Source organism: Anomaloglossus baeobatrachus, chromosome 6, assembly GCF_048569485.1.
Source record: "Anomaloglossus baeobatrachus isolate aAnoBae1 chromosome 6, aAnoBae1.hap1, whole genome shotgun sequence".
NCBI classification, from domain to species: domain Eukaryota; kingdom Metazoa; phylum Chordata; class Amphibia; order Anura; family Aromobatidae; genus Anomaloglossus; species Anomaloglossus baeobatrachus.
Window position 1 is genome coordinate 121,785,754 of NC_134358.1, and position 25,003 is coordinate 121,810,756.

A 25,003-nucleotide genomic window follows, 5' to 3' on the forward strand; every position below is an offset into this window, starting at 1 on the left:
TTAGGGGATGTGCCTGTGATGTCAATGTGTCTATATATTGTATACATTGTCTGTACTAGACAGATTGGATGTTATCTGTTTCTTTGGTGGTCCTGATGAAGGGGGCAGATGCCCCAGAAACGCGTTGACCTGGAAAACAATAAAGTAACACTGGTCTGAACATCATCTGAAGTGATCTATTGGCGCGGCATTAAAACACCACTCTCTTGTGCTCTCTGCTAGGAGAAGAATATGGGGAGGAAGCCAGTATTAGGAACAAGCACCAAAGCAGAAGCCCAGAGCAAGGGTAGGAAGCGAGATATCCTTGAGAGAGTGGCGCAGCACTAGAAGGCCTGTCTGTCTGAAGTAAGAAAGACCTGGTGTACCACAATAAAGTTGGTTCCTGAGTTGTTCAGAAAAAGGACTTTTGTGTGATTGTGTCACCCTCCACATCAGCGACGAGGATTTGAATCCGAGATGAAGAACACTGTGGACTTTGTTGTAAGTTTTGCACATCCCATCGGGTGCACAACACGGACACACACAATTGCAAGAGCAGGTCAGTCGTTGACCCTCGGCCGGGATAGGGCTCCCCTCTTCAATGATACAGTTCCTGGGCAGGGTAGGAAGTAAAAAAGTATACAGACATTACGGCACGGGATTCGAAATGATTCTTTCTTTGATTTAAAACATTTTTTAAAAATCAAGCAGGAACTGTTTTACCTCACAAAAAGAATCATCTGAGCTTCCGCGCTCTGTTTTTATACTCTTTTGTGCCCTCCCCGGCACAGGATTTGTGGTATGATCAGACCATGTCCCTGTACGGTCAGACATGGCCATTACACAGCACATAGCAGGGACACATATATAAGACACATATATAAGATATATAAGACTAGAAGGTGGCCCGATTCTAACGCATCGGGTATTCTAGAATTTATTGTGTAGTTAATGTATGTTTTTTGTTGTGTGTAGTTGCCAGTGTTTGTGTAGGGCACTGTAAATGTTCTGGGTGTTGTCTGGGTGGGGGTGTGTGTGAGAGCGGTGTTGTATGTGTGTTGCGTTGTGTGTGTTGCGTTGTTTGTGGAGCGCTGTGTGTCTACAGCGTTCTGTGTGTGTGGTGCTGTGTGTGTTGCGCGGTTTGTGTGGGTGTGGAGTGCGTGTGTGTGTTTTGGGGGAGGTATGTTTTGTGCAGTGTGTGTGTTGCGCGGTATGTGCGTATATTTGTGTATGCCGCGGTGTTTGTGTGTTGGGTGTTGTGTGTGTGCGGCGTTGTCTGTGTAGGGCGGTGTTTGTGGTTCCCAGTGTGTGTGTGGCGTGTTGTGCGGTGCGCGTGTGGCGCTGTGTGTGTTTTGGGGGGAGGTGTGCACCCCCATCGTGCTCCATCCCCCATGCTGCGCACCCCCCATCGTGCTCCATCCCCCATGCTGCGCACCCCCCCATCGTGCTCCATCCCCCATGCTGCGCAGCCCCCATCGTGCTCCATCCCCCATGCTGCGCACCCCCCATCGTGCTCCATCCGCCATTGTGCTCCATCCCCCATGCTGCGCACCCCCATTGTGCTCCATCCCCCATGCTGCGCACCCCCCATCGTGCTCCATCCCCCATGCTGCGCACTCCCCATCGTGCTCCATCCCCCATGCTGCGCACTCCCCATCGTGCTCCATCCCCCATGCTGCGCACCCCCCATCGTGCTCCATCCCCCATGCTGCGCACCCCCCCATCGTGCTCCATCTCCCATGCTGCGCAACCCCCATCGTGCTCCATCCCCCATGCTGCGCACCCCCCATCGTGCTCCATCCCCCATGCTGCGCACTCCCCATCGTGCACCACAGTCACACATCAGACAGTATACACGCACACATCTGATCACATACACTCACACCCCACTTCTCCCTGTGCCCTCCGGTGGGCGGTCCCAGCAGCTGTGCTGCACGCCGTGCTCCTCTGCCGACACTCACAGATCCGATCGCATACACTCACACATCAGAACACACGCACACACCCAATCGCATATGTGGCGCCCTGGACAAGCCAGGTCGTCACAGGTACTGCAACAACACACCCCACACCCCGGATAGGCACACCAAAGTCAGACAAAAATTCTTGTTGCCTCCCTCCAGGGGCTAATGTCCACACCAGGGGGTGGAGCCAGGCGGTTGGCCCCACCCACCGAGGAGTTCACAGTCCTGGAGGCGGGAAAAGGAAGTCAGATCAGTTTGTGGAGTGGAAGAGTGAAGTGGTAGTAGAGGAGACTGACCGTGTTCGGGTGACTGGCCCGGGCGCATACAGCAAGTTTGGCAGACGGTGGTGACCGTCTGCAGGAGAGGCTGATTGACGTGAACCGTAAGGACCGGGGACGGGCGGTGGCCCGCTGGTACCGGATCGGGGAGCGAAGAGAAGCCAGCACCGTTCGGCAGGGCCTACAGACCACAACCAGGCTTGGAGTCGCCGTAAAACCGGTGAAATCCGTTAGCGAAGGGAACCTCCGGGGTTTCCCAGCAGTCAAGACCCGATTGAAGGCAACCGCTCAAACCGTAACGGTAAATACAATCACCGCCAAGGCTACAGTTCCCAGGGCCAGAACCTGCGGGCAAAAGGGGCTCCCTCAGCATCCATCCAAGCTGGGGAGCGGGTTACCGGTGGGAAGCCACCAGAACCAAGAACTTAACACAGGTGCAGGGAAAGGCAGTCACCACCAACCTACCGGGAGAAGAACCACCGCAGCCATCTGTGGGACCCGTCCATCCAGCCGTTTGTTTTACCGGAGACTTTGCATTCATCATTGGCTGAGTGAGTACCACCGTGCCGTGTGGCACCGCGCTGCCCCCGCGACCCTGCACCTCAGCAGGCCCCGTAAACCACCTGCCATTCCTCCCTCACCGGGCCCCGGGACAACCAACCCCCCTACCCACGGAGGGGAAGAACAACATCCAAGCTGCTCCCTGTCATCGCTCCCGGGATCCCCGTCCAGAGCAGCGGTGGTGTCACAACCTCACCATGACCGTGGGTGGCGTCATGGACAATAAATCCCCAAAACCATTCCCCCCTTTCACTCACGGGCGAGGAGCGCCGCTCGAGTCCCCGGATCCGGCCCACCGCTGGAGCCACCGAGCAGCAAGCGAAGCAGCAGCAGCGCCGGACCCGAGCGTGGTGAGCACAGCGTCCCCTCCTCCGCCCGCGACAACTTGGCATCACGAACAGGATCTTACCGCTCTGCCGTCTGGTGGAGGTGCGCCTTGTGACCGCCGGAGGTGTCCGGCCGAAAATCTTGAGAAGCTGCCATTTTGGGCGTGAAAAATCCCCGCTCGAGCGTCTCCTCGAGCAGTGGAGGCGTGAAAGCCGAAACCCCGCCCCTGTACAGGAGGAGCTGGAAAAAGACTGAGGGGGACGGATGGCATCTGGCCGCATGTAAACCGCGGCTGTGGGAGCAGGGACGCCAGGACTCTGCAATCTGCTGGTTCCTGGAAAGTACCGCTACCAACATGTCCGCCCCATCCAGCCACGCAGAGGTTACGGAGCCGGTGCCCGGGACAGCGTCGTGGCTCAGGGCCCGAACGGCGGGGATCTGCCGGCGCTACCGAAGTCAGATATGTCTGCTGATGGAGCAGTGGACCGCGGAGGTGGAGGAGGTAGCTGTGGTCGCCCGGGTGTACGGAATGGAGGCCATGATGGAGGAGCTGGTGAGTGACCCACGCCCCTGTGTCCCCGAGGGACCGGCTGTTGCGGGTGAGGGACCCGGTCTACCCCTGGACCCCATGCCGCCTGTCTTCCCCGCCCGTGCACCCCGCTGCTGCTGGTCCGTCTGACGTACACCCCCTCGTAATGGTAGCCGAAAGAGTGGTGAGCCTGGAGACTGCGGCAGCTGGCGGCAACCCGCCTGGCGCAGGGACAGATGATAGTGACTCCGGACCTGACACAGAGCCTGTTTCAGAGGAAGATGAGGGAGTCGTCGCCCTGTATGGCGCGGAGGCCACTTACATCCCCCGGAGCGGGAATAATGGATACCGGGCGGCCCTTCCTCGTCGCGCCTGCTATGTGCTGGAGGGGCTGGTGCCTGTGTTCTTCCACCCGGGACCGGGTGAGGAGGACGAGAGTGAGCAGTAATGGCAGCGGAGCCCCGCTGCAAGTTGTCCCCGTTGGGACCACCAGTACCGTTAAAAGTGTTTGAATGATAAGATTGAATCAACCGAAGAAGTTATCTGATTGAAACCGTGATTGAACCGGCCGTTGCCGGCAACTAGTCCCCGTAGGGACCTTTTGCAACCATTGCGTAAGGAACTACTTACGGACAAGCCCGAGAACTTGCAGGGCAACCACAAAGTTGTGGAATGTAAATATTATTTGGCTTTAACCGTTACCGCCTCCGGAGAGGCAGGTTTGGAGGATGGGCCTGGAGGAAAGGGATGGCCCAGGCCCGCCACTACCGTAATTGGTGGCGATCCTCCGGGGGGTTCAGGGGTCGCCATGGACGCGGGTCCCCTGAAAGAGACCAGACCCGCTCGGGCAACTTGGTTCTGGACTGGGGTCAACGGGTGCTGCCCACTTCTTAGGGGCAGCATCAGGGCCAGGTTGTTTGGGTGGGAGAAGAGCGGAAGCCGTTACTGTTTAATAAACATATACCATTTGTAATGTTCAAGAATGTGCCTCCCGTTATGGGAAGTTTGAAAAAATTGCATGTGTTTTAAAATGTTTTACTCTTTTGCAGTTAACAAAAAAATAAAACCGGTGATGGACGGGCAGCCCGCGGACGGTCTGCATTTTACTAAGGGGGAATGTGGCGCCCTGGACAAGCCAGGTCGTCACAGGTACTGCAACAACACACCCCACACCCCGGATAGCCACACCGAAGTCAGACAAAAATCCTTGTTGCCTCCCTCCAGGGGCTGATGTCCACACCAGGGGGTGGAGCCAGGTGGTTGGCTCCACCCACCGAGGAGTTCACAGTCCTGGAGGCGGGAAAAGGAAGTCAGATCAGTTTGTGGAGTGGAAGAGTGAAGTGGTAGTAGAGGAGACTGACCGTGTCCGGGTGCGTGGCCCGGGCACATACAGCAAGGTTGGCAGACGGTGGTGACCGTCTGCAGGAGAGGCTGATTGACGTGAACCGTAAGGACCGGGGACGGGCGGTGGCTCGCCGGTACCGGATCGGGGAGGGAAGAGAAGCCAGCACCGTTCGGCAGGGCCTACGGACCCCGACCAGGCTTGGAGTCGCCGTAAAACCGGTCAAATCCGTTAGCGAAGGGAACCTCCGGGGTTTCCCAGCAGTCAAGACCCGATTGAAGGCAACCGCTCAAACCGTAACAGTAAATACAGTCACCGCCAAGGCTACAGTTCCCAGGGCCAGAGCCTGCGGGCAAAAGGGGCTCCCTCAGCATCCATCCAAGCTGGGGAGCGGGTTACCGGTGGGAAGCCACTAGAACCAAGAACTTAACACAGGTGCAGGGAAAGTCAGTCACCGCCAACCTACCGGGAGAAGAACCACAGCAGCCGTCTGTGGGACCCGTCCATCCAGCCGTTTGTTTTACCGGAGACTTTGCATTCATCATTGGCTAAGTGAGTACCACCGTGCCGTGCGGCACCGCGCTGCCCCCGCAACCCTGCACCTCACCAGGCCCTGTAACCCACCTGTCATTCCTCCCTCACCGGGCCCCGGGACAACCAACCCCCCTACCCACGGAGGGGAAGAACAACATCCAAGCTGCTCCCTGTCATCGCTCCCGGGATCCCCGTCCAGAGCAGCGGTGGTGTCACAACCTCACCACGACCGTGGGTGGCGTCACGGACAATAAATCCCCAAAACCATTCCCCCTTTTCACTCACGGGCGAGGAGCGCCGCTCGAGTCCCTGGATCCGGCCCACCGCTCGAGCCACCGAGCAACAAGCGAAGCAGCAGCAGTGCCGGACCCGAGCGTGGTGAGCGCAGCATCCCCTCCTCCGCCCGCGACACATACACGCACACACCCGATTGCATACACGCACACACCCGATCGCATACACGCACACACACACTGACGATATCGCACATACGCGCTCACACACTCACAACATCCGGAGATACCACATGCTTCCGGCCATGTGATCCTCCAGCAGGTCCTGGAAGGTCACTGCATGCACAGGATCACCGCCGAGCAGTAAGTAATATCACTGGATGTTGTTGTGTGTGGATGCGATCTGATGTGTGTGTGAGGTGTGTGTGAGAGTGAGTGAGTGTGATCTGATGTGTGTGTGTCTGTTCTTATGTGTGTGTGTGTGCGTGTGTGTGTGTGTGTTCCGCCGCTGCAGGACCTTGATGTGCTCACCTGCTCCCGGTCGGCGTCTGGTGAGTATGACTGCGGGGTCTTCTTTCTTCTGTCTTCTCTCTTCTGGGGGTGCCCGCTGCCTATAATGAAGTGTCTTGCAGTGTTTTTAACTCTTTCACCGCTGCATGACACTTCATTATTAACCGCAGTGTATGCCGGCTCCCTGCACATGTGTACCGGGAGCCGGTGTACGCTGGAGCGGGCGATGCGTGCGGAGGTCCGGGGCGAGCAACTAATCCATGTGGGGGGCGGGGCCAGGCCGAGGCGAGCGGCCAATCCATGGGTGGGGGCGGAGCCAGGCTGAGCCCAGAGCGGCTAATCCATGCAGGGGACAGGGCCAGGCCGAGGCGAGCGGCCAATCCATGGGGGGGCGGGGCCAGGCCGAGCCCAGCGGCCAATCCGACAGTTGTCACTTTTATGACACTTACGGTGACACTGTCATGTTACACAATTTTGGAGCAAGACTGACAGACAGACAGTATAAGGCAATTATATATATAGATTATCTCAGCACAGGAACATTTTTTTACAACACATTCAGTTGTGGAAATTATAATTATGCCAAGATCTATTGATTAAAATTAACTTTAAAATGAACTTTGTTTGTGAGAAAAGTAGCAAATAATATGTAACAGTTTATTTCTTTACAAAACTTTCAATAAAAATAATTGATTAGAAAAAATGACCTGCTCCTGCCTCCTGTGCCAATACCAAAGGCTCTCGTGTATCAAGAGTTTTCTTACACTTCAGATTTTCATCATTATATATAATTTATATATTACAGTATTTCTCTAAAGGACTTCTGGCAATAGAATAGACAGTTCTCATTAAAATCAGAACTTATTTTACGTATAATCTAACAATCAGGTCTGTTAACCCTGTACCTGCCATCGGCAGCAGAATATGAAGATTTTATCAAGGTTTTATGTTATATCTTTGTATATATATATATATATATATTTGGGTAGTAATAAATTTCTTATTTTCTCACACTCCATCATTGAGAGAAGATACAAATCCTGTGAAGAATACATGAGCCATTAACTATATGTTGATGTGTAAATGGTAAATCACAAGGTGTGACCAGATGTAAGGCTTTATATGCCATAGAATAGACATACAAAGAAATGTCTTTGTGAGGAGCTTGACAATCGAGATACATATAGAAAAGTATAAGGCTAGGGCCCCACTTTGCGTTGTGCTACTTGCAGTTCTAAATGCACGTTTTGGGCTTAATTGATTTGACCAAAGTTGCCTTTTCCAGAAATTTAGCACTGAAAACGCATGCGTATTTACCGCGTTTTAGGTGCGTTTTCAGCGCTTTTTGAATGGTTTTTCACCTGCGTTCTGACAGATGCGTTTTGAACATCAAGACACTGATAAATAAAGTTGAAACTGTCAAACAGACTGAAAAAAGAGAAAAAAAAGGATCAGATCTATATTAATGGAAAAAATAATTAAAATGGATATATTTCATGAAATTATAGCGGTAATATACATTTTATTGGTAAAATAGCAATAAAAGTATATTTTTCTTAATTTTAATTGTCGGACTATGTGTGTGTGTAAAGGGACATATGAAATCATTATTTTGATGTCCAAAACGCATGTTTTCTGCATTGAAAAAGCAGGTAAAACGCAGGAATTTGAAGGAATCTTGGTTTTGGCCATTGCTCATTGACTTCAATGTTAAGGCTGCTTTACACGTTGCAATTAGTTGTACAATCGCATTTGCGATATGACACGCCCAGGTTACATACGGGATCTTATGAGATTGCACGTAGGTCGTTCATTTGCTGTCACACGAGCGTTAGTAGTATATGTTAAATTGATCAATTTTGTGTGCGTTCCTTTAGATCATGTGTTCTGTGACGTATGCATTGGGCACTTTTTTTTTTTTTTATTTATTGACTTGACAAGCGTGTGTAATGTGTAGGGATGCGTTTTTACTATGTCATCTGCCATTCAGCTCTGCTACATTGCCGCTGACAGCAGACACAGACAGCCATGTAGCAGAGGAGCTGAATGGCCGCTGACAGCAGACACAGACAGTGCCGCACTGTCAGAATGAACTCGGGTGAACTTCACCCGACTTCATTGTCATGCTGCGGCTCTGTCTGTGTCGCGTCCCGATTAGCGGTCACCCATGAAGGACTCACCGGTGACCGCTAAACTCCTGAGTAACTGAATTGAGCAGCCCTCTCTCATACTCACCGATCCCCGGCGCTGCACGGCATTCACACTGCTCCGGCGGCTTTTACTATTTTGAAAAAGCCGGCCACCCATTAAACAATCTTGTATTACCTGCTTTCCCCGCCCACCGGTGCCTATGATTGGTTACAGTGAGACACGCCCCCACGCTGAGTGACAGGTGTCACACTGCACCCAATCACAGCAGCCGGTGGGCGTGTCTATACTGTGTAGTGAAATAAATAATTAAATAATTAAAAAAACCGGCGTGCGGTCCCCCCCAATTTTAAAACCAGCCAGATAAAGCCATATGGCTGCAGGCTGGTATTCTCAGGATGGGGAGCTCCACGTTATGGAGAGCCCCCCAGCCTAACAATATCAGCCAACAGCCGCCCAGAATTGCCGCATACATTATATGCGACAGTTCTGGGACTGTACTCGGCTCTTCCCGATTTGCCCTGGTGCGTTGGCAAATCGGGGTAATAAGGAGTTATTGGCAGCCCATAGCTGCCAATAAGTCCTAGATTAATCATGTCAGGCGTCTATGAGACACCTTCCATGATTAATCTGTAAATTACAGTAAATAAACACACACACACCCGAAAAAATCCTTTATTAGAAATAAAAAACACAAACATATACCCTGGTTCACCACTTTAATAAGCCCGAAAAAGCCCTCCATGTCCAGCGTAATCCAGGATGGTCCAGCGTCGCTTCCAGCGCTGCTGCATGGAGGTGACCGGAGCTGCAGCAGACACAGCCGCTCCTGTCACTTCCACACAGCAACTGAAGACAGCCGTGCGATCGGCTGAGCTGTCACTGAGGTTACCCGCTGTCACTGGATCCAGCAGTGGATGCAGCGGTGGCCGCGGGTAACCTCAGTGACAGCTCAGCTGATCACGCTACTCACCACCGCTCCTCTCACCTCCACGCAGCAACTGAGGTGAGTAGCGCGATCAGCTGAGCTGTCACTGAGGTTACCCGCGGCCACCGCTGGATCCAGTGACAGCGGGTAACCTCAGTGACAGCTCAGCCGATCGCGCGGCTGTCTGCACTTGCTGCGTGGAGGTGACAGGAGCGGCGGTGTATTCTGCAGCTCCGGTCACCTCCATGCAGCAGCGCTGGAAGCGACGCTGGAGCATCCTGGATTACGCCGGACATGGAGGGCTTTTTGGGGCTGATTAAAGTGGTTAACCAGGGTATATGTTTGTGTTTTTTATTTCTAATAAATGATTTTTTCGGGTGTGTGTGTTTATTTACTGTCACTTACAGATTAATCATGGAAGGAATCTCGGGGAGACGCCTGACATGATTAATCTAGGACTTATTGGCAGCTATGGGCTGCCAATAACTCCTTATTACCCCGATTTTCCAACGCACCAGGGCAAATCGGGAAGAGCCGGGTACAGTCCCAGAACTGTCGCATCTAATGTATGTGGCAATTCTGGGCGGCTGTTGGCTGATATTGTTAGGCTGGGGGGCTCCCCATAACGTGGAGCTCCCCATCCTGAGAATACCAGCCTTCAGCCGTATGGCTTTATCTGGCTGGTTTTAAAATTGGGGGGGAACGCACGCCGTTTTTTTTAATTATTTAATTATTTATTTCACTACACAGTATAGACACGCCCACCGGCTGCTGTGATTGGGTGCAGTGTGACACCTGTCACTCAGCGTGGGGGCGTGTCTCACTGTAACCAATCATAGGCGCCGGTGGGCGGGGATAGCAGGGAATACGAGATTGTTTAATGGGCGGCCGGCTTTTTCAAAATAGTAAAAGCCGCCGGAGCAGTGTGAATGCCGTGCAGCGCCGGGGATCGGGGATTGGTGAGTATATGAGAGAGGGGGATAGACTGACATGGACAGAGAGTGAGGGACAGAGATAGTGACCGACTGACAGAGATTACTGAATGACAGACATTGTGAGGCGCTTCAGAATGCAGCTTTTCAGCTGCGCTCTGAAGCGGACCTTTTTTAAGCTGCGGTGCAGAGCGCACACCTGTGCACATAGCATCAGACACCAAAATCGTATGAGGGATGTCACACGTTACAATTGACTAGGTTCGTGCAACAAAACGCTCAATTCTAGACAAAGATACGATGTGTTTGCGATCAACGGTTTTGCGTTCAATCCTGATCGCACGTAGATGTCACACGCAGATACCTCACAAACGATGCCGGATGTGCGTCACTTACAACTTGACCCCAACGACGGATTGTGAGATATATTGAAGCGTGTGTAGTGGGCTTTAGCAAAACACACCCAAAAGGCAAAAACAACTGACATGCTACTTCTTTGAACACATGGTTTTTGCCACAGAATATGCAAATTAAACGCAGCGTTTTAAAACGCAAAGTGGGGTCTGGAAATCACATTTATCCATAGAATATCATGGAACGCAAAACGCAGGCCATTTGGCATGAAAAAGGTGCTACTCAAAACGCTGCAGAAACGCAGGAAAAAACGCAAAGTGGGGCCCTAGTCTTTGTTGGTCAAATGAGCATTTATTTTTAGAGTTTAGATAAGGATCATTGTTCACTTTGGAAGTTTTATATCCGGGGAGCCTTGGGTAAAACGTGAAAATATTAGATGCACAAAAATAATTTTTTTGCAATGATTAAGGATGAAGATGATGCATTCATTACCAGCCGTCCAATCACTAGAGTATTTCCACATAAATTTTGGCATTTACGGGAAACTAAACATTGCTTAGATTAGCATGGTACAACTTTAGGTCTACCGTACCATGTTCAATCATTGCTTCTGGATATAGTCTTTAGAATCCTATTTTAGACATTAGTAAAATTAAATTTCAGCCAAAATATGATTGACAATGACTGATGGGTGTCAATAAATTAATATAAAAGTTAACATGGCCTATTTTGCACAGTTATTATATGTAGAATATAGCAGTGTTAAGCCTGCTTTACACCTTACAATTAGGTATGCGATCTCGTATGCGATGTGACACGCCCAGGTCGCATATGCAATTTAATGAGATTGCATGTAGGTCGTTCATTTGCTGTCACACGTGCGTTAGTAGTCTATGTTAAATTGATCAATTTTATGTGCGATCCTTTAGATCATGTGTTCTGTGACGTATGCATTGGGCACCTTTTTTTTTTTTATTTATTGATTTGACAAGCGTGTGTAATGTGTAGGGATGCGTTTTTACTATGTGATCTGCCATTCAGCTCTGCTACATGGCCGCTGACAGCAGACACAGACAGCCATGTAGCAGCGGTGAATGGCAGATGGCAGCAGACACAGACAGAGCCGCACTGTCAGAATGAACTCGGGTGAACCTCACCCGACTTCATTGTGCTGCTGCGGCTCTGTCTGTGTCGCTTCCTGATTAGCGGTCACCAGTGAAGACTCACCGGTGACCACTAATCTCCTGAGTAACTGAATTGAGCAGCCCTCTCTCATACTCACCAATCCCCGATCCCCGGCGCTGCACGGCGTTCACACTGCTCTGGCGGCTTTTACTGTTTTGAAAAAGCCGGCCGCCCATTAAACAATCTCGTATTCCCTGCTTACCCCGCCCACCGGCGCCTATGATTGGTTACAGTGAGACACGCCCCCCACGCTGAGTGACAGGTGTCACACTGCACCCAATCACAGCAGCCGGTGGGCGTGTCTATACTGTGTATTGAAATAAATAATTAAATAATTAAAAAAAACGGCGTGCGGTCCCCCCCAATTTTAAAACCAGCCAGATAAAGCCATACGGCTGAAGGCTGGTATTCTCAGGATGGGGAGCTCCACGTTATGGGGAGCCCCCCACCCTAACAATATCAGCCAACAGCCGCCCAGAATTGCCGCATACATTATATGCGACAGTTCTGGGGCTGTACCCGGCTCTTCCCGATTTGCCCTGGTGTTGGCAAATCGGGGTAATAAGGAGTTATTGGCAGCCCATAGCTGCCAATAAGTCCTAGATTAATCATGTCAGGCGTCTATGAGACACCTTCCATGATTAATCTGTAAGTTACAGTAAATAAACACACACGCCCGAAAAATCCTTTATTGGAAATAAAAAACACACACACATTCCCTGGTTCACCACTTTAATCAGCCCCAAAAAGCCCTCCATGTCCGGCGTACTCCAGGATGATCCAGCGTCGCTTCCACCGCAGCTGCATGGAGGTGACCGGAGCTGCAGAAGACACAGCCGCTCCGGTCACCTCCACGCAGCTAATGAAGACAGCCAGCGATCAGCTGATCTGTCACTGAGGTTACCCGCTGTCACTGGATCCATTGACAGCGGGTAACCTCAGTGACAGATCAGCTGATCGCCGGCTGTCTTCATTAGCTGCGTGGAGGTGACCGGAGCGGCTGTGTCTTCTGCAGCTCCGGTCACCTCCATGCAGCTGCGGTGGAAGCGACGCTGGATCATCCTGGAGTACGCCGGACATGGAGGGCTTTTTGGGGCTGATTAAAGTGGTGAACCAGGGAATGTGTGTGTGTTTTTTATTTCCAATAAAGGATTTTTCGGGCGTGTGTGTTTATTTACTGTAACTTACAGATTAATCATGGAAGGTGTCTCATAGACGCCTGACATGATTAATCTAGGACTTATTGGCAACTATGGGCTGCCAATAACTCCTTATTACCCCGATTTGCCAACGCACCAGGGCAAATCGGGAAGAGCCGGGTACAGCCCCAGAACTGTCGCATATAATGTATGCGGCAATTCTGGGCGGCTGTTGGCTGATATTGTTAGGGTGGGGGGCTCCCCATAACGTGGAGCTCCCCATCCTGAGAATACCAGCCTTCAGCCGTATGGCTTTATCTGGCTGGTTTTAAAATTGGGGGGGACCGCACGCCGTTTTTTTTAATTATTTAATTATTTATTTCAATACACAGTATAGACACGCCCACCGGCTGCTGTGATTGGGTGCAGTGTGACACCTGTCACTCAGCGTGGGGGGCGTGTCTCACTGTAACCAATCATAGGCGCCGGTGGGCGGGGTAAGCAGGGAATACGAGATTGTTTAATGGGCGGCCGGCTTTTTCAAAACAGTAAAAGCCGCCAGAGCAGTGTGAACGCCGTGCAGAGCAGCGCCGGGGATCGGGGATCGGTGAGTATGAGAGGGGGGGTAAAAGGGATAGACTGACATGGACAGAGAGAGAGGGACAGAGATAGTGACCGACTGACAGAGATTAGTGCATGACAGACATTGTGAGGCGCTTCAGAACGCAACTTTTCAGCTGCGCTCTGAAGCAGACCTTTTTTAAGCTGCGGTGCAGAGCGCACACCTGCGCACATAGCATCAGACATCAAAATCGTATGAGGGATGTCACACGTTACAATTCACTAGGTTCATACAACAAAACGTCCAATGTATGAGGAATAAACGACGTGTATGCGATCACCGTATTTTCGTTCAATATCGATCGCATGTAGGTTTCACACGCAAATACATCACGAACGATGCCGGATGTGCGTCACTTACAACTTGACCCCGACGACGGATTGAAAGATCTATTGAAGTGTGTAAAGCAGGCTTTACTGCTATACAAAAAAGACACTGCTGCAATAGCCAACAATACGGCTGCTACTAGACCAATCATACTAAAATATGAAAAAGCCTTTAAAGTCTGAGGTTACACAGCTACTTGTGGACATGCGACATATGATCACGTGATAGTAAACGTGGTCACATTTCAACTTGTAGGTGGCAGTGATCTTGACCTGGCTGTCAACAGAAATCTAAAGGCTACTTTACACACTGCGATATCGGTCCCGATATCGCTAGTGTGGGTACCCGCCCCCATCTGTTGCGTGACACGGCCAAATCGCTGCCCGTGCCGCACAACAGCCGTCACACATACTTACCTGTCCGGCGACGTTGCTGTGACGGGCGAACCGCCTCCTTTCTAAGGAATTTGTGACGCACATCCGGCCGCATTAGCGATGCCGTTGTGTGTGACACTGATAAGCGATTTTGCATCGTTGCAAAAACGTGCAAAATCGCTAATCGGCGACATGGGGGTCCATTCTCAAATATCGTTACTGCAGCAGTAACGAAGTTGTTCCTCGTTCCTGCAGCAGCACACATCGCTGCGTGTGACGCCGCAGGAATGAGGAAGCTCCCCTTACCTGCCTCCCGGCCGCTATGAGGAAGGAAGGAGGTGGGCGGGATGTTACGTCCCGCTCAGCTCCGCCCCTCCGCTGCTATTGGGCGGCGGTTCAGTGACGCTTCAGTGACGTCGGTGTGACGCCGCACGGACCGCCCCCTTAGAAAGGAGGCGGTTCGCCCGTCACAGCGACGTCGCCGGACAGGTAAGTATGTGTGACGGCTGTTGTGCGACACGGGCAGCGATTTGCCCGTGTCGCGCAACAGATGGGGGCGGGTACCCACACTAGCGATATCGGGACCAATATCGCAGTGTGTAAAGTAGCCTTTAGGCTATGTGCGCACTAGAAAGTGACTATTTCTTAAGAAAAAAATGGACCCTCTTAAAGAATTCTGCACCCGCAGTAAAAAAAACTGCACGAAAACCGCAACAAAATCCGCATGCGGTTTTACCGCACATTTACTACGGTTTACCGCGGATTTTCTGCAGGTTGGTCCCCGCGGATTTTTACCATTATCAATGGCAAAAAACGCAGGTACCTGCGGTAAAGAAGTGACATGCTCATTAATTCCGCAGCAGAAAATCCGCGGGTAAATCCGCGGGTATAAAAAAACGCAGTGTGCGAACAGCATTTTTTAAAACCCATAGGATTTGCTGGGGAATGACTGCAGCAATGGACACATTTTCTGCAGCAATTCCATGGCAAATCCGTGGCAAAATCCGCGGTAAATCCGCAACGTGTGCAAAGGGCCTAACAAAGAAATGGCTCAGGCCTAGTACATATCATAAAATTACAAATTTACCACTTCTTGTTATCGCAGCATAAAAAAAAAAAAATTACGTCTGGATGTTACATTCTAGTTAAATTAGAGTTTTTAATTACTAAAGTTACGCTTTTAGGCCTTGTGCGCATGCTGTGGTTTTTGCCACGGTTTTGCTGCATGAATTGCTGCAGAAAATGTCCATAACCTTTCTGCAGTCATTCCCCAGCAAAACCTATGGTAAAAAAAAAAGGTGTGCGCACACTGCATTTTTTTTCACGTTTTTTTCTCAAAAAGAATGTGCATGTCACTTCTTTTCCCCAGGTACCTGCGGTTTTCGCCATAGATAATGGTCAAAAACCGCAGGGAATAACCTGCGGAAAAATCACGGCGATGCCGCGGCAATACCACGGCCAAACGGCGGTAAAACCACATACAGTTTCGGTGCGGTTTGCTGCGTTTTTTTACCGCATGTGCGGTAATCTTTCAGAGGCTGCGGAATTTTCTTAAGAAAATTCTATTTTTCTAGTGCGTACATAGCCTAAGGGCTTGTGCGCACGTTGCGTCATGTCACTGTAGAAATTTCTGCAGTGATTTGACAGCTCTTGTGCGATTCAAATTGCTGCAGAAACACTGCATCATGGATGCAGTTTTTCTGCAGAAAAATTCCCGATTTTATGTGCTCGTGATGCTGCCTCTCCCATAGACAGAGTGGGAGCTGCATCTATATCGCACGGAATAATTGACATGCTGCATTTTTAAACGCATTGATTTGGCCAAATTTTTGACATTCAAAACGCTACGTTCCAAAAAGCATCGTGGGCACGGATTATGCACAATCTTCATAGATTGTGCTGGGGACGCAGGACGCATGCATTTATGCTGCAGTGCTAAACGCTGCGTAAATGCATGAAATTACACAACGTGCGCAAAAGCCCTTAGGGTTTAGGCCCCGTCACACACAGAGATAAATCTTTGGCAGATCTGTGGTTGCAGTGAAATCATGGACATATTGTTCCATTTGTACACAGCCACAAACCTGGCACTGATTGTCCACAATGTCTCTGCAGCCACAGATCTGCCACAGATCTGCCACAGATCTGCCACAGATCTGCCACAGATTTATCTCTGTGTGTGACAGGGCCTTTTGTTGTGGTACTTTGAGTATTTTTCTTGCAGTTTTGCTGACTTGTTGCTGCACTGTTATCATTTTGGGAAGAACAGCAGAATTAAAATAAATGTATAAAAAATCAATCACGTGTTTTACATGCAGAAACCTGATTTTGGTGTTAGGGTGGCATTTTTAGGAATGTGATTTTAAACTCCTTCTTCACAAATTGTAGCTAAACTATAGAAAAAAATATATGAATATGTATATCTATATGCATACATACATTTTTTTTTCATGCTTTAGCATTTCAGAGTGCAAACTGTCTCTTTTTTTGTTATTTTATGTTATGTTCAGTTATGCACCTGTTCACATTGCACTTTGGTGAGTGCTGTCAGGCGTTTTGTCTAAACTAATATATGGTTGTATTGCAAGATGTTTTGCACCATAACCGTAGGTGTGAACATTATCAAAATCTTTTTCACTTTTTTAATCAATATTAGCTTCAGCTAAAGATAAATTGCACCAAAAACTGCACAAAGTCCTACTCATAATCAAACATGAAAATCAATATTCCTTTGCATGCCCCTTTTTTAAATTATTGTATCTTCTCATTAAAGTAATTAACACAAAGTTCTTCAAAGTATTAAATCCAAAGTGTCCTTGAGTTTAATTCAAATATTTTTTTTATTTTGAATCCACTATATTATCATCGCTTCCTTATATATTGTGTGTTGTCATACTTCACTTTTATGTCATGCGTCTTACCTGAAATATATCGCTGGCACATTTCCTGCACAGATTATGCTGACAAGGAAGGATTACCACTGGTTTGGAAAACATTTCTAAACATATCGGACAGATAAGTTGCTTCTCCAAGTTATCCATAGTTTGCTGCTCTTTGCTCAAGGACTGGTAAGACAGAGAGGTGCTCATCTCCTAGCTATTCCAAGGAGAGTAAACTTTAGGAGAAATATGTTGTGCTGTCAGTTTCCGGCTTCGTTCCCTTCAAATAATTCCTGGACTCGTGTGATCAAATGTCCTATGGGTTTCCTCAGCTGGATGACATTGTTTAAAGGATCATTAGAAGAGCCCTCAAGCTGTTTTTAGTAGCACTCTGTCACATGATGCCATACTGCTCTGCCCATATATGAAAGTGACAGAGGGATAGATTCAGACAGGTGACGAGTCCCGGGCATGTCTGATCCACATTCCACCCTGTGGGAATAGGGAGGGTCCGAGCAAGTGGGCAGAGGGACATCTGGAGAGGAATGACAGCTGTCACTAAATGTGTCTTTGGACCGAGCTGTGTTGTGGCAAAGTGTTTCTAAATGCAGAACTGCATATCCATCAATGTAATTCTTCAATTAATATAAACTGCTTATTCAACATTAGATATTAATCCATCTTAGCTGGACTGCGGAAAGCATTCAATGTAAGAAAGGTTCATATTTAGTTTATTCCAATAATTAAAATGACCTGTTACACTGTTAGGCTATGTGCGCACGTTGCGTAAATTCATGCAGTTACGCTGCGCTTTGCAGCGCAGCGTAACTGCATGCGTCCTGCGTCCCCTGCACAGTCTATGGAGATTGTGCAGGGGCCGTGCGCACGTGGCGTCTCAGAGCGCAGCGCTTCGGCTACTGCCGAAGCGCTGCGCAAAAAGAAGTGACATGTCACTTCTTTCCTGCGCTTTGCCGGCAGCTCCTGCTCTGTCTATGGCAGGAGCTGCAGGCAGAGCGCATGGAATCGGCGCTCACTACGGACATTTCTGCAGCGATCTAAAGCGCACATGTGCTCTTCAGATCGCTGCAGAAATTTCTGCAGGGCTAGTACGCAACGTGCGCACATAGCCTTATTCTAGATATATGTATTCTATATTCTAGATATAAAAGCGTGAAGGGTGTACTCATTTTTCTGATTTACTATGTGGCGCCCCTGTGGTTAGGCCCTACAGCGGAATCCAGCACCTTAATATCAAGGTGCAGTGCCCTTTGGTCACAGGTGAAAGAGAGAAGACATGCAGAGTCTTATATTAGATTGAGTAACATTGACTCAGCAGCCCCTACCTTCATATTCCTGGGACTGTTTTTATAGTAGGTCCATAGGGGGGTGGAGCCTAGCTGAGCGTGAGATGCGACGTGGTTGCAAGGACGACTGAGTGACAGTCAGTTAACAGTCAGTCAGTAAAGAGTGACACGCAGAGACGAGAGTAAATTGATGACTGAAAGAAGGGCTAGAAATAACATAGGCCCGACGTCCTGAGCGAGGGTACCCCGAAAGAAAAGAAAGACACAGGAAAAGGGGTAACCCAGACGGAAAGGGGACGCTTTAGGTCTGGCGAGAGCCGGCTGAAGAGTTCAGGTCGACACCGGTATAACGGAACCGAGGAGCTTTGTCAGGTTTATCCCCAAACCATTGACCATTAACCTGGGATCTTAAATAAGAGGAGTCTGGGTACCCATCAAGAGTGTGACTACTAACCCCAAGCCGAGTTCACGACGCTGTTGCGGGATAGATAAAGAAACCGTGCAGCATCAGACCCCTGGGAAAACCAATGACTAGACTAACGAGTGGGTTAAAGAGGGAGTCACAAAGCCCTCAGAGCAGAGACCAAGAAAGAGACAAAGAAAGGTTACCTCAGAGAAAAAAACTCTGCCATTAAATCTCCTCTGAAATTTGTGATCATTGGCCTTCTGGTAACCAAACTGTTTCTGTGTACTGTGCAAAACAAACCAGATGTTAGTAAAAAAGGACTTGTTTAAGCTGATGTGGACTCGGTGTGTCATCTCTCCGCCATTCGACAGGACCCTGTAACGTCAGAGAAGAAGGCAGCCATCACCGCTCGGTCGCTTCCCTCCTGGTCAGCGACCCGCCGCCCTGAGGTAAAATAGCTCCACCTGTGTAGAGTAAAGTAGCCGTAGTTCGTGATGCCAACAGGTAGGGGCTGCTGAGTCAATGTTACTCAATCTAATATAAGACTCTGCATTTCTTCTCTCTTTCACTTGTGACCAAAGAGCACTGCACCTTGCTGTTAAGGTGCTGTATTCCCCTGTAGTGCCTACCCACAGGGGCGCCACATTATATATTATATATATATATATATATATATATATATATATATATATACTGTATATATATATACTGTATATATAGATAGATAGATAGATATAGGTAATGTATCACACCTTGTTACAATGTAAAGTAGTCAGTGTTCAGCTTGTATAACAGTGTAAATTTTCTGTGCCCTCTAAATAACTCAACACATAGCCATTAATGTCTAAACCAGTGGCAACAAAAGTGAGTAAACCCCTAAATGAAAATGGCTAAATTGTGCCCAATTATCCATTTTCCCTCCCCGTTGTCATATCCCTCATTAGTGTTACAAGGTCTCCAGTGTGAATGGGGAGCAGGCGTGTTACATTTGGTGTTATTGCTCACACACTCTCTCAAACTGGTCACTGGAAGTTCAACATGGCACCCATGGCCAAGAATTCTCTGATTATTTGGAAAAAAAGAATTGGTGCTCTACATAAAGATGGCATAGGCTAAAAGAACACCCTGAAACTGAATTGCAGCATTGTGACCAAGACCATACCACAGTTAAAAAAAACAGGTTCCACTCAGAACAGGCCTCAACATGGTCGACTGTAACGTTCAGTGCAGAGGTGGATCCACTGGACCGTGCACCGGACTCCCCCAGAGAGACAACCAGGAGCGAACCCCTATACAGGGACTGTCTGGCGGCTTCCCCAGAGGGACTAGATGCACAGCAGCCGGGACACAAGTGAGTTTGAGTTCCGTGTCCTTCAGAAGTCCGTACGGGATATGGCTGCTAGTGTCGCGGGCGGGGAGGGCGCCGTCGCTGCTGCGCTCTCGCTAACGCTCGGGTCCGGCGCTGCTGCGGCTGCCGCTGCTGCTCGGTGGCTCGAGCGGTGGGCCGGATCCGGGGACTCGAGTGGCGCTCCTCGCCCGTGAGTGAAAGGGGTGGTTGGTTTGGGGGATTTAGTCCGTGACGCCACCCACGGGTCGTGGTGAAGATAGGCACCACCGCTGCTGATGACGGGGATCCCGGGAGCGATGGTAAGGAGCAGCTGAGATGTTGTTTTCCCCCTCCGTGGGTAGGGGTCGGTGGTCCCGGGGCCCGGTGATGTTGTGACGGGGAGGCAGGGTCGGTGAGGTGCAGGGTTGCAGGGGCAGCGCGGCGCAGTGCCGGATGGCATGGGTGTACTCACTCAGCAAGAAAGGTACAAAGTCCTCGGTAAACCAAATGGCTGGATGGACGGGTCCCGCAGCCGGCTGCAGTGCTTCTCCCCGGACAGGTGATGGCGGTTGTCTTTCCCTGCACCTTGATGTTCTCTTTCTGACTACTATGGATTCCCAAATAAGGAATAACGTTTGGAACTCCATTCTATGTCTGAACTGGGTGCAAAAACCTAAAAAAACATCACTATATGGAGATAAGGTATGCACACCAGTGACTATGCAAGGGGAATACATGTAACAGCAGAAACTGCTGTGTGAATACTGACATGAAAAATTCAATAGCTATATGTGAGAATGAAATGTGAAAAATGGAACCTGCATTACTGCCATGAACATATGAACAAAGAGAAATTTAGCTACTGAATTGATCAATGCAATAGAGCCCCAACACTACGCCAAAGTATTTCTCTACTATGGATTCCCAACGGTAGTCCGATCCCCGGTGTATGGGTACCGGAGGAGCCCGTTTGCCCGCAGACGCTGGCCCTTGGGTCTCTAGCCTTAGGCGGTAGCTGTATACCCTCACGGTGTGGGCTGTTGCCTTCAATCGGGACTTTTGCTGTTGTGAAACCCCTGGGGTTCCAGTCACATTCGCATCTGACTATTGTCGGTGGCTCCAAGCCTGGTCGGGGTCCGATGGCCCCTGCCTGTGTGTGCTGGCTTCACTTCGCTCCCCAGTCGGTACGGGTGGGCCATCGCCCGTCCCCGGTCCTACGGTTCCGCGTTGCTCCACCACTCCTGCAGACGGCCACCACCGTCTGCCAACCTTGCTGTCAGTGCCTGGGCCTCAAACCCAGACACCCAAGTGTTTACTCCTCTCACTTCAAACTCCAACACTCAACTGCCCTCACTTTTCCCGCCTCCAGGCCTGTGAACTCCTTGGTGGGTGGGGCCAACCGCTTAGCTTCGCCACACCTGGTGTGGACATCAGACCCTGGAGGGAGGCAACAAGGATTTTTGTTTGGCTGGTGTCCCTATCTAATAGGGTGGGGTGTTTGTGTGTTATCTGTGACGACCTGGCTAGGCCAGGGTGCCACATTCCCCCTTGGTGAAATGCAGACCGTCCGCGGGCTGCCCGTCCATCACCGGTTTTATTTTTCAACTGTAAAAAGATAAATTAACATGTAAAACATTTTAAACATACGCATTTTTGTGAGGACACTTCAAACGTTGCACATATATAACATTTTTAATGATAACAGACGGACGGACGGATGTCTTCCGCTCTCCCACCCAAGCAACCTAGCCCTGATGCTGCCCCTAAGAAGTGGGCAGCACCCCTTGACCCCAGTCCAGGTTCGGGCTGCCCGAGCGGGAACGGGTACGGTTACTCGCACCCGGCTGTCACTTCAGGGGACCCCATGTCCTTGGGGGACCCCTGACCCCCGGAGGATGGCCACCGGTCCTGGTGGTGGCCGGGCCCCAGCCTACTCTGCTGCGGGCCCTTCCTCCAATCTGCCTTTCCGGAGACGGCAATGGTTTCCATCCCATAAAACTTTTTACATGCCCACCAGTTCGTGGGTGGCCTGCCAGTTCTCGGCCATGTCCATGAGTAGTCTCTCATGCAGGTTGTAAACACATAGGTTCCCTCCGGGGACAACTTGCCAGCAACGGCCGGAATAATCACACAGTCAATCAGGTAAAGCTTCGGTTTGATTTACTGTCATTCATTTAAACTGCTGAGGGTCCTAACGGGGGACAACTGCTTGCAACGGAGGACCGCTGCCCCTACTTAAGGTCATACTCCTCCACTACCTCTTCCTGCTCCCCATCCGGACGGCTTGGTGGAAGAGGGGGCTGGGGCCACGTCTGCTCACTGCGGCTCTTCCTCTGTTTTACATCCAGGGCGAACTAGCCCCTCTCTCCGCAGTGGCAGGTGTAAGTCACTAGGTCGCTCGGCAGTAGATCACGACCTGGATGGCCCGTGGGGAGGTGTGAATTGACATCATGGCGGACCATGAATACTTCGGCCTCGGCTCATAGATGAAGCCAAACCCCCTTCTTTGGTCGAACTGCCGGACTTGACCCTCGTACACTGGGCCCCGCACCCGAAAGGTGGCATGACGGAGTGCATATTTCTCTCGGATCACCCTCGCCAGCACTTCGGCCCTCTGCTGCTCTCTAGCGGCGATCTCCCGGCCCAACGGGTTTGGTTCCCTGTCCCAGTATGGGACGTTGGCAGACCCCTGCGCCCGGGTCGGGCCCCGCTGGACCGCACCCACACTGGCCACTACCGGTTCTCTTTCGTGGGGGTCCTGCGGTGACATGGCCTGGATTGCAGCTTTGCAGTTGCGGCCCGGCGCAGCCTCAGCCGAGGCGGGAGACTCAGGGCTTGCTAACCTCACCAGTTAAGCCTTCGGGCCAGCAGCGGCCGGTTCTTCCACGGCCGGGTGGACTTCCGGAGCCGGGACAGCTTCAGGTGCGGCCCCTTCTGGGGCTGATGGCTCCTTGTCGCGGACGGCTACTTCCTGCGGGGCCTTCCACGGTAGCGAAAGGGACACAGGCCGTTCCCAAACAACACCCCCAGGCCGGTCCTCTAGGGCGGTCGGGTTGGCTTCCGCTACCGGTGTTGGGGGTAGTGGACCGAGCGGAGGGGCAACAGCAGCCGGTACGGATGGCAGGGGAAGCAGGAGGGTGAGCGGGTGCAGGCCAGGCCCCTCAGCCGCAGCGGCCGGTCCTTCTCGGACATAGGGGCGTGGGGCGCTTACCCGCTCCTCCAACTCTGTCTCCACCTCGCGTCTCCGCACGGCCGCCGCCACTTCCTCCATATCAGCCACCCAGCGCTCCATCAGGAACTGGACCTGGGCTTGAAGGCGGCAGCATCTGTGTGGTCCGGGCTTCCACCCACGTCGCTGTTCCTGGCGTGGGCTCGGGGATTTCCATGGTGCCGGACGGACGGGACATCATGCGTGGCCGTATTCCAGGAACTAATTGTATGCAGAGTCCTGGCGTCCCCGCTTTTATAGCTTCGGCTATATCAGGCAGACACACTCTCGCGCCCCCTTGGTACTCTTCAGCACTTCCGTTTGTTGGGGGCGGGGCTTCGCTTTCGCACCTTCCCTGCTCAGAGAAGATGCTTGAGCGGGAGATTTTCGCGCCAATATGGCGGCGCTTCAAAATTTTCAGCCAGACGCCGCCGGCGGAAATCACAAGGCGCACTTCTACTGGTAAATAGAGGGGTTCAATCCCGTTCGTGACGCCAAGTTGTCGCGGGCGGGGAGGGCGCCGTCGCTGCTGCGCTCTCGCTAACGCTTGGGTCCGGCGCGGCTGCCGCTGCTGCTCGGTGGCTCGAGCGGTGGGCCGGATCCGGGGACTCGAGCGGCGCTCATCGCCCGTGAGTGAAAGGGGTGGTTGGTTTGGGGGATTTAGTCCGTGACGCCACCCACGGGTCGTGGTGAAGATAGGCACCACCGCTGCTGATGACGGGGATCCCGGGAGTGATGGTAAGGAGTAGCTGGGATGTTGTTTTCCCCCTCCGTGGGTAGGGGTCGGTGGTCCCGGGGCCCGGTGATGTTGTGACGGGGAGGCAGGGTCGATGAGGTGCAGGGTTGCAGGGACAGCGCGGCACGGTGCCGGATGGCATGGGTGTACTCACTCAGCAAGAAAGGTACAAAGTCCTTGGTAAACCAAACGGCTGGATGGACGGGTCCCGCAGCCGGCTGCAGTGCTTCTCACCGGACAGGTGATGGCGGCTGTCTTTCCCTGCACCTTGATGTTCTCTTTCTGACTACTATGGATTCCCAACGGTAGTCCGCTCCCCGGTGTATGGGTACCGGAGGAGCCCGTTTGCCCGCAGACGCTGGCCCTTGGGTCTCTAGCTTTAGGCGATAGCTGTATACCCTCACGGTGTGGGCTGTTGCCTTCAATCGGGACTTTTGCTGTTGTGAAACCCCTGGGGTTCCAGTTACATTCGGATCTGACTATTGTCGGCGGCTCCAAGCCTGGTCGGGGTCCGATGGCCCTGCCTGTGTGTGCTGGCTTCACTTCGCTCCCCGGTCGGTACCGGCGGGCCGTCGCCCGACCCCGGTCCTACGGTTCCGCTTTGCTCCACCACTCCTGCAGACGGCCACCACCGTCTGCCAACCTTGCTGTCAGTGCCTGGGCCACAAACCCAGACACCCAAGTGTTTACTCCTCTCACTTCAAACTCCAACACTCAACTACCCTCACTTTTCCTGCCTCCAGGCCTGTGAACTCCTCGATGGGTGGCGCCAACCGCTTAGCTCCGCCCCACCTGGTGTGAACATCAGACCCTGGAGGGAGGCAACAAGGATTTTTGTTTGGCTGGTGTCCCTGTCTAATGGGGTGGGGTGTTTGTG

At 51.3% G+C, this 25,003-nt stretch overlaps 1 protein-coding gene across 5 annotated transcripts in view; it reads right to left on the reverse strand.

Moving 5' to 3' along the window:
- The window catches only part of TRIM55 (tripartite motif containing 55), a 227,787-nt gene extending 210,264 nt beyond the window's left edge, over nucleotides 1-17,523 (reverse strand). For all 5 annotated transcript variants that reach the window (XM_075353219.1, XM_075353223.1, XM_075353220.1 and 2 more), the window contains exon 1: nucleotides 17,188-17,523. In XM_075353219.1, the coding sequence (XP_075209334.1) occupies nucleotides 17,188-17,355 (168 nt within the window). In that variant the 5' untranslated portion in view covers nucleotides 17,356-17,523. The remainder of the gene's footprint in view (nucleotides 1-17,187) is intronic.
- Nucleotides 17,524-25,003: the final 7,480 nt, after the last annotated feature.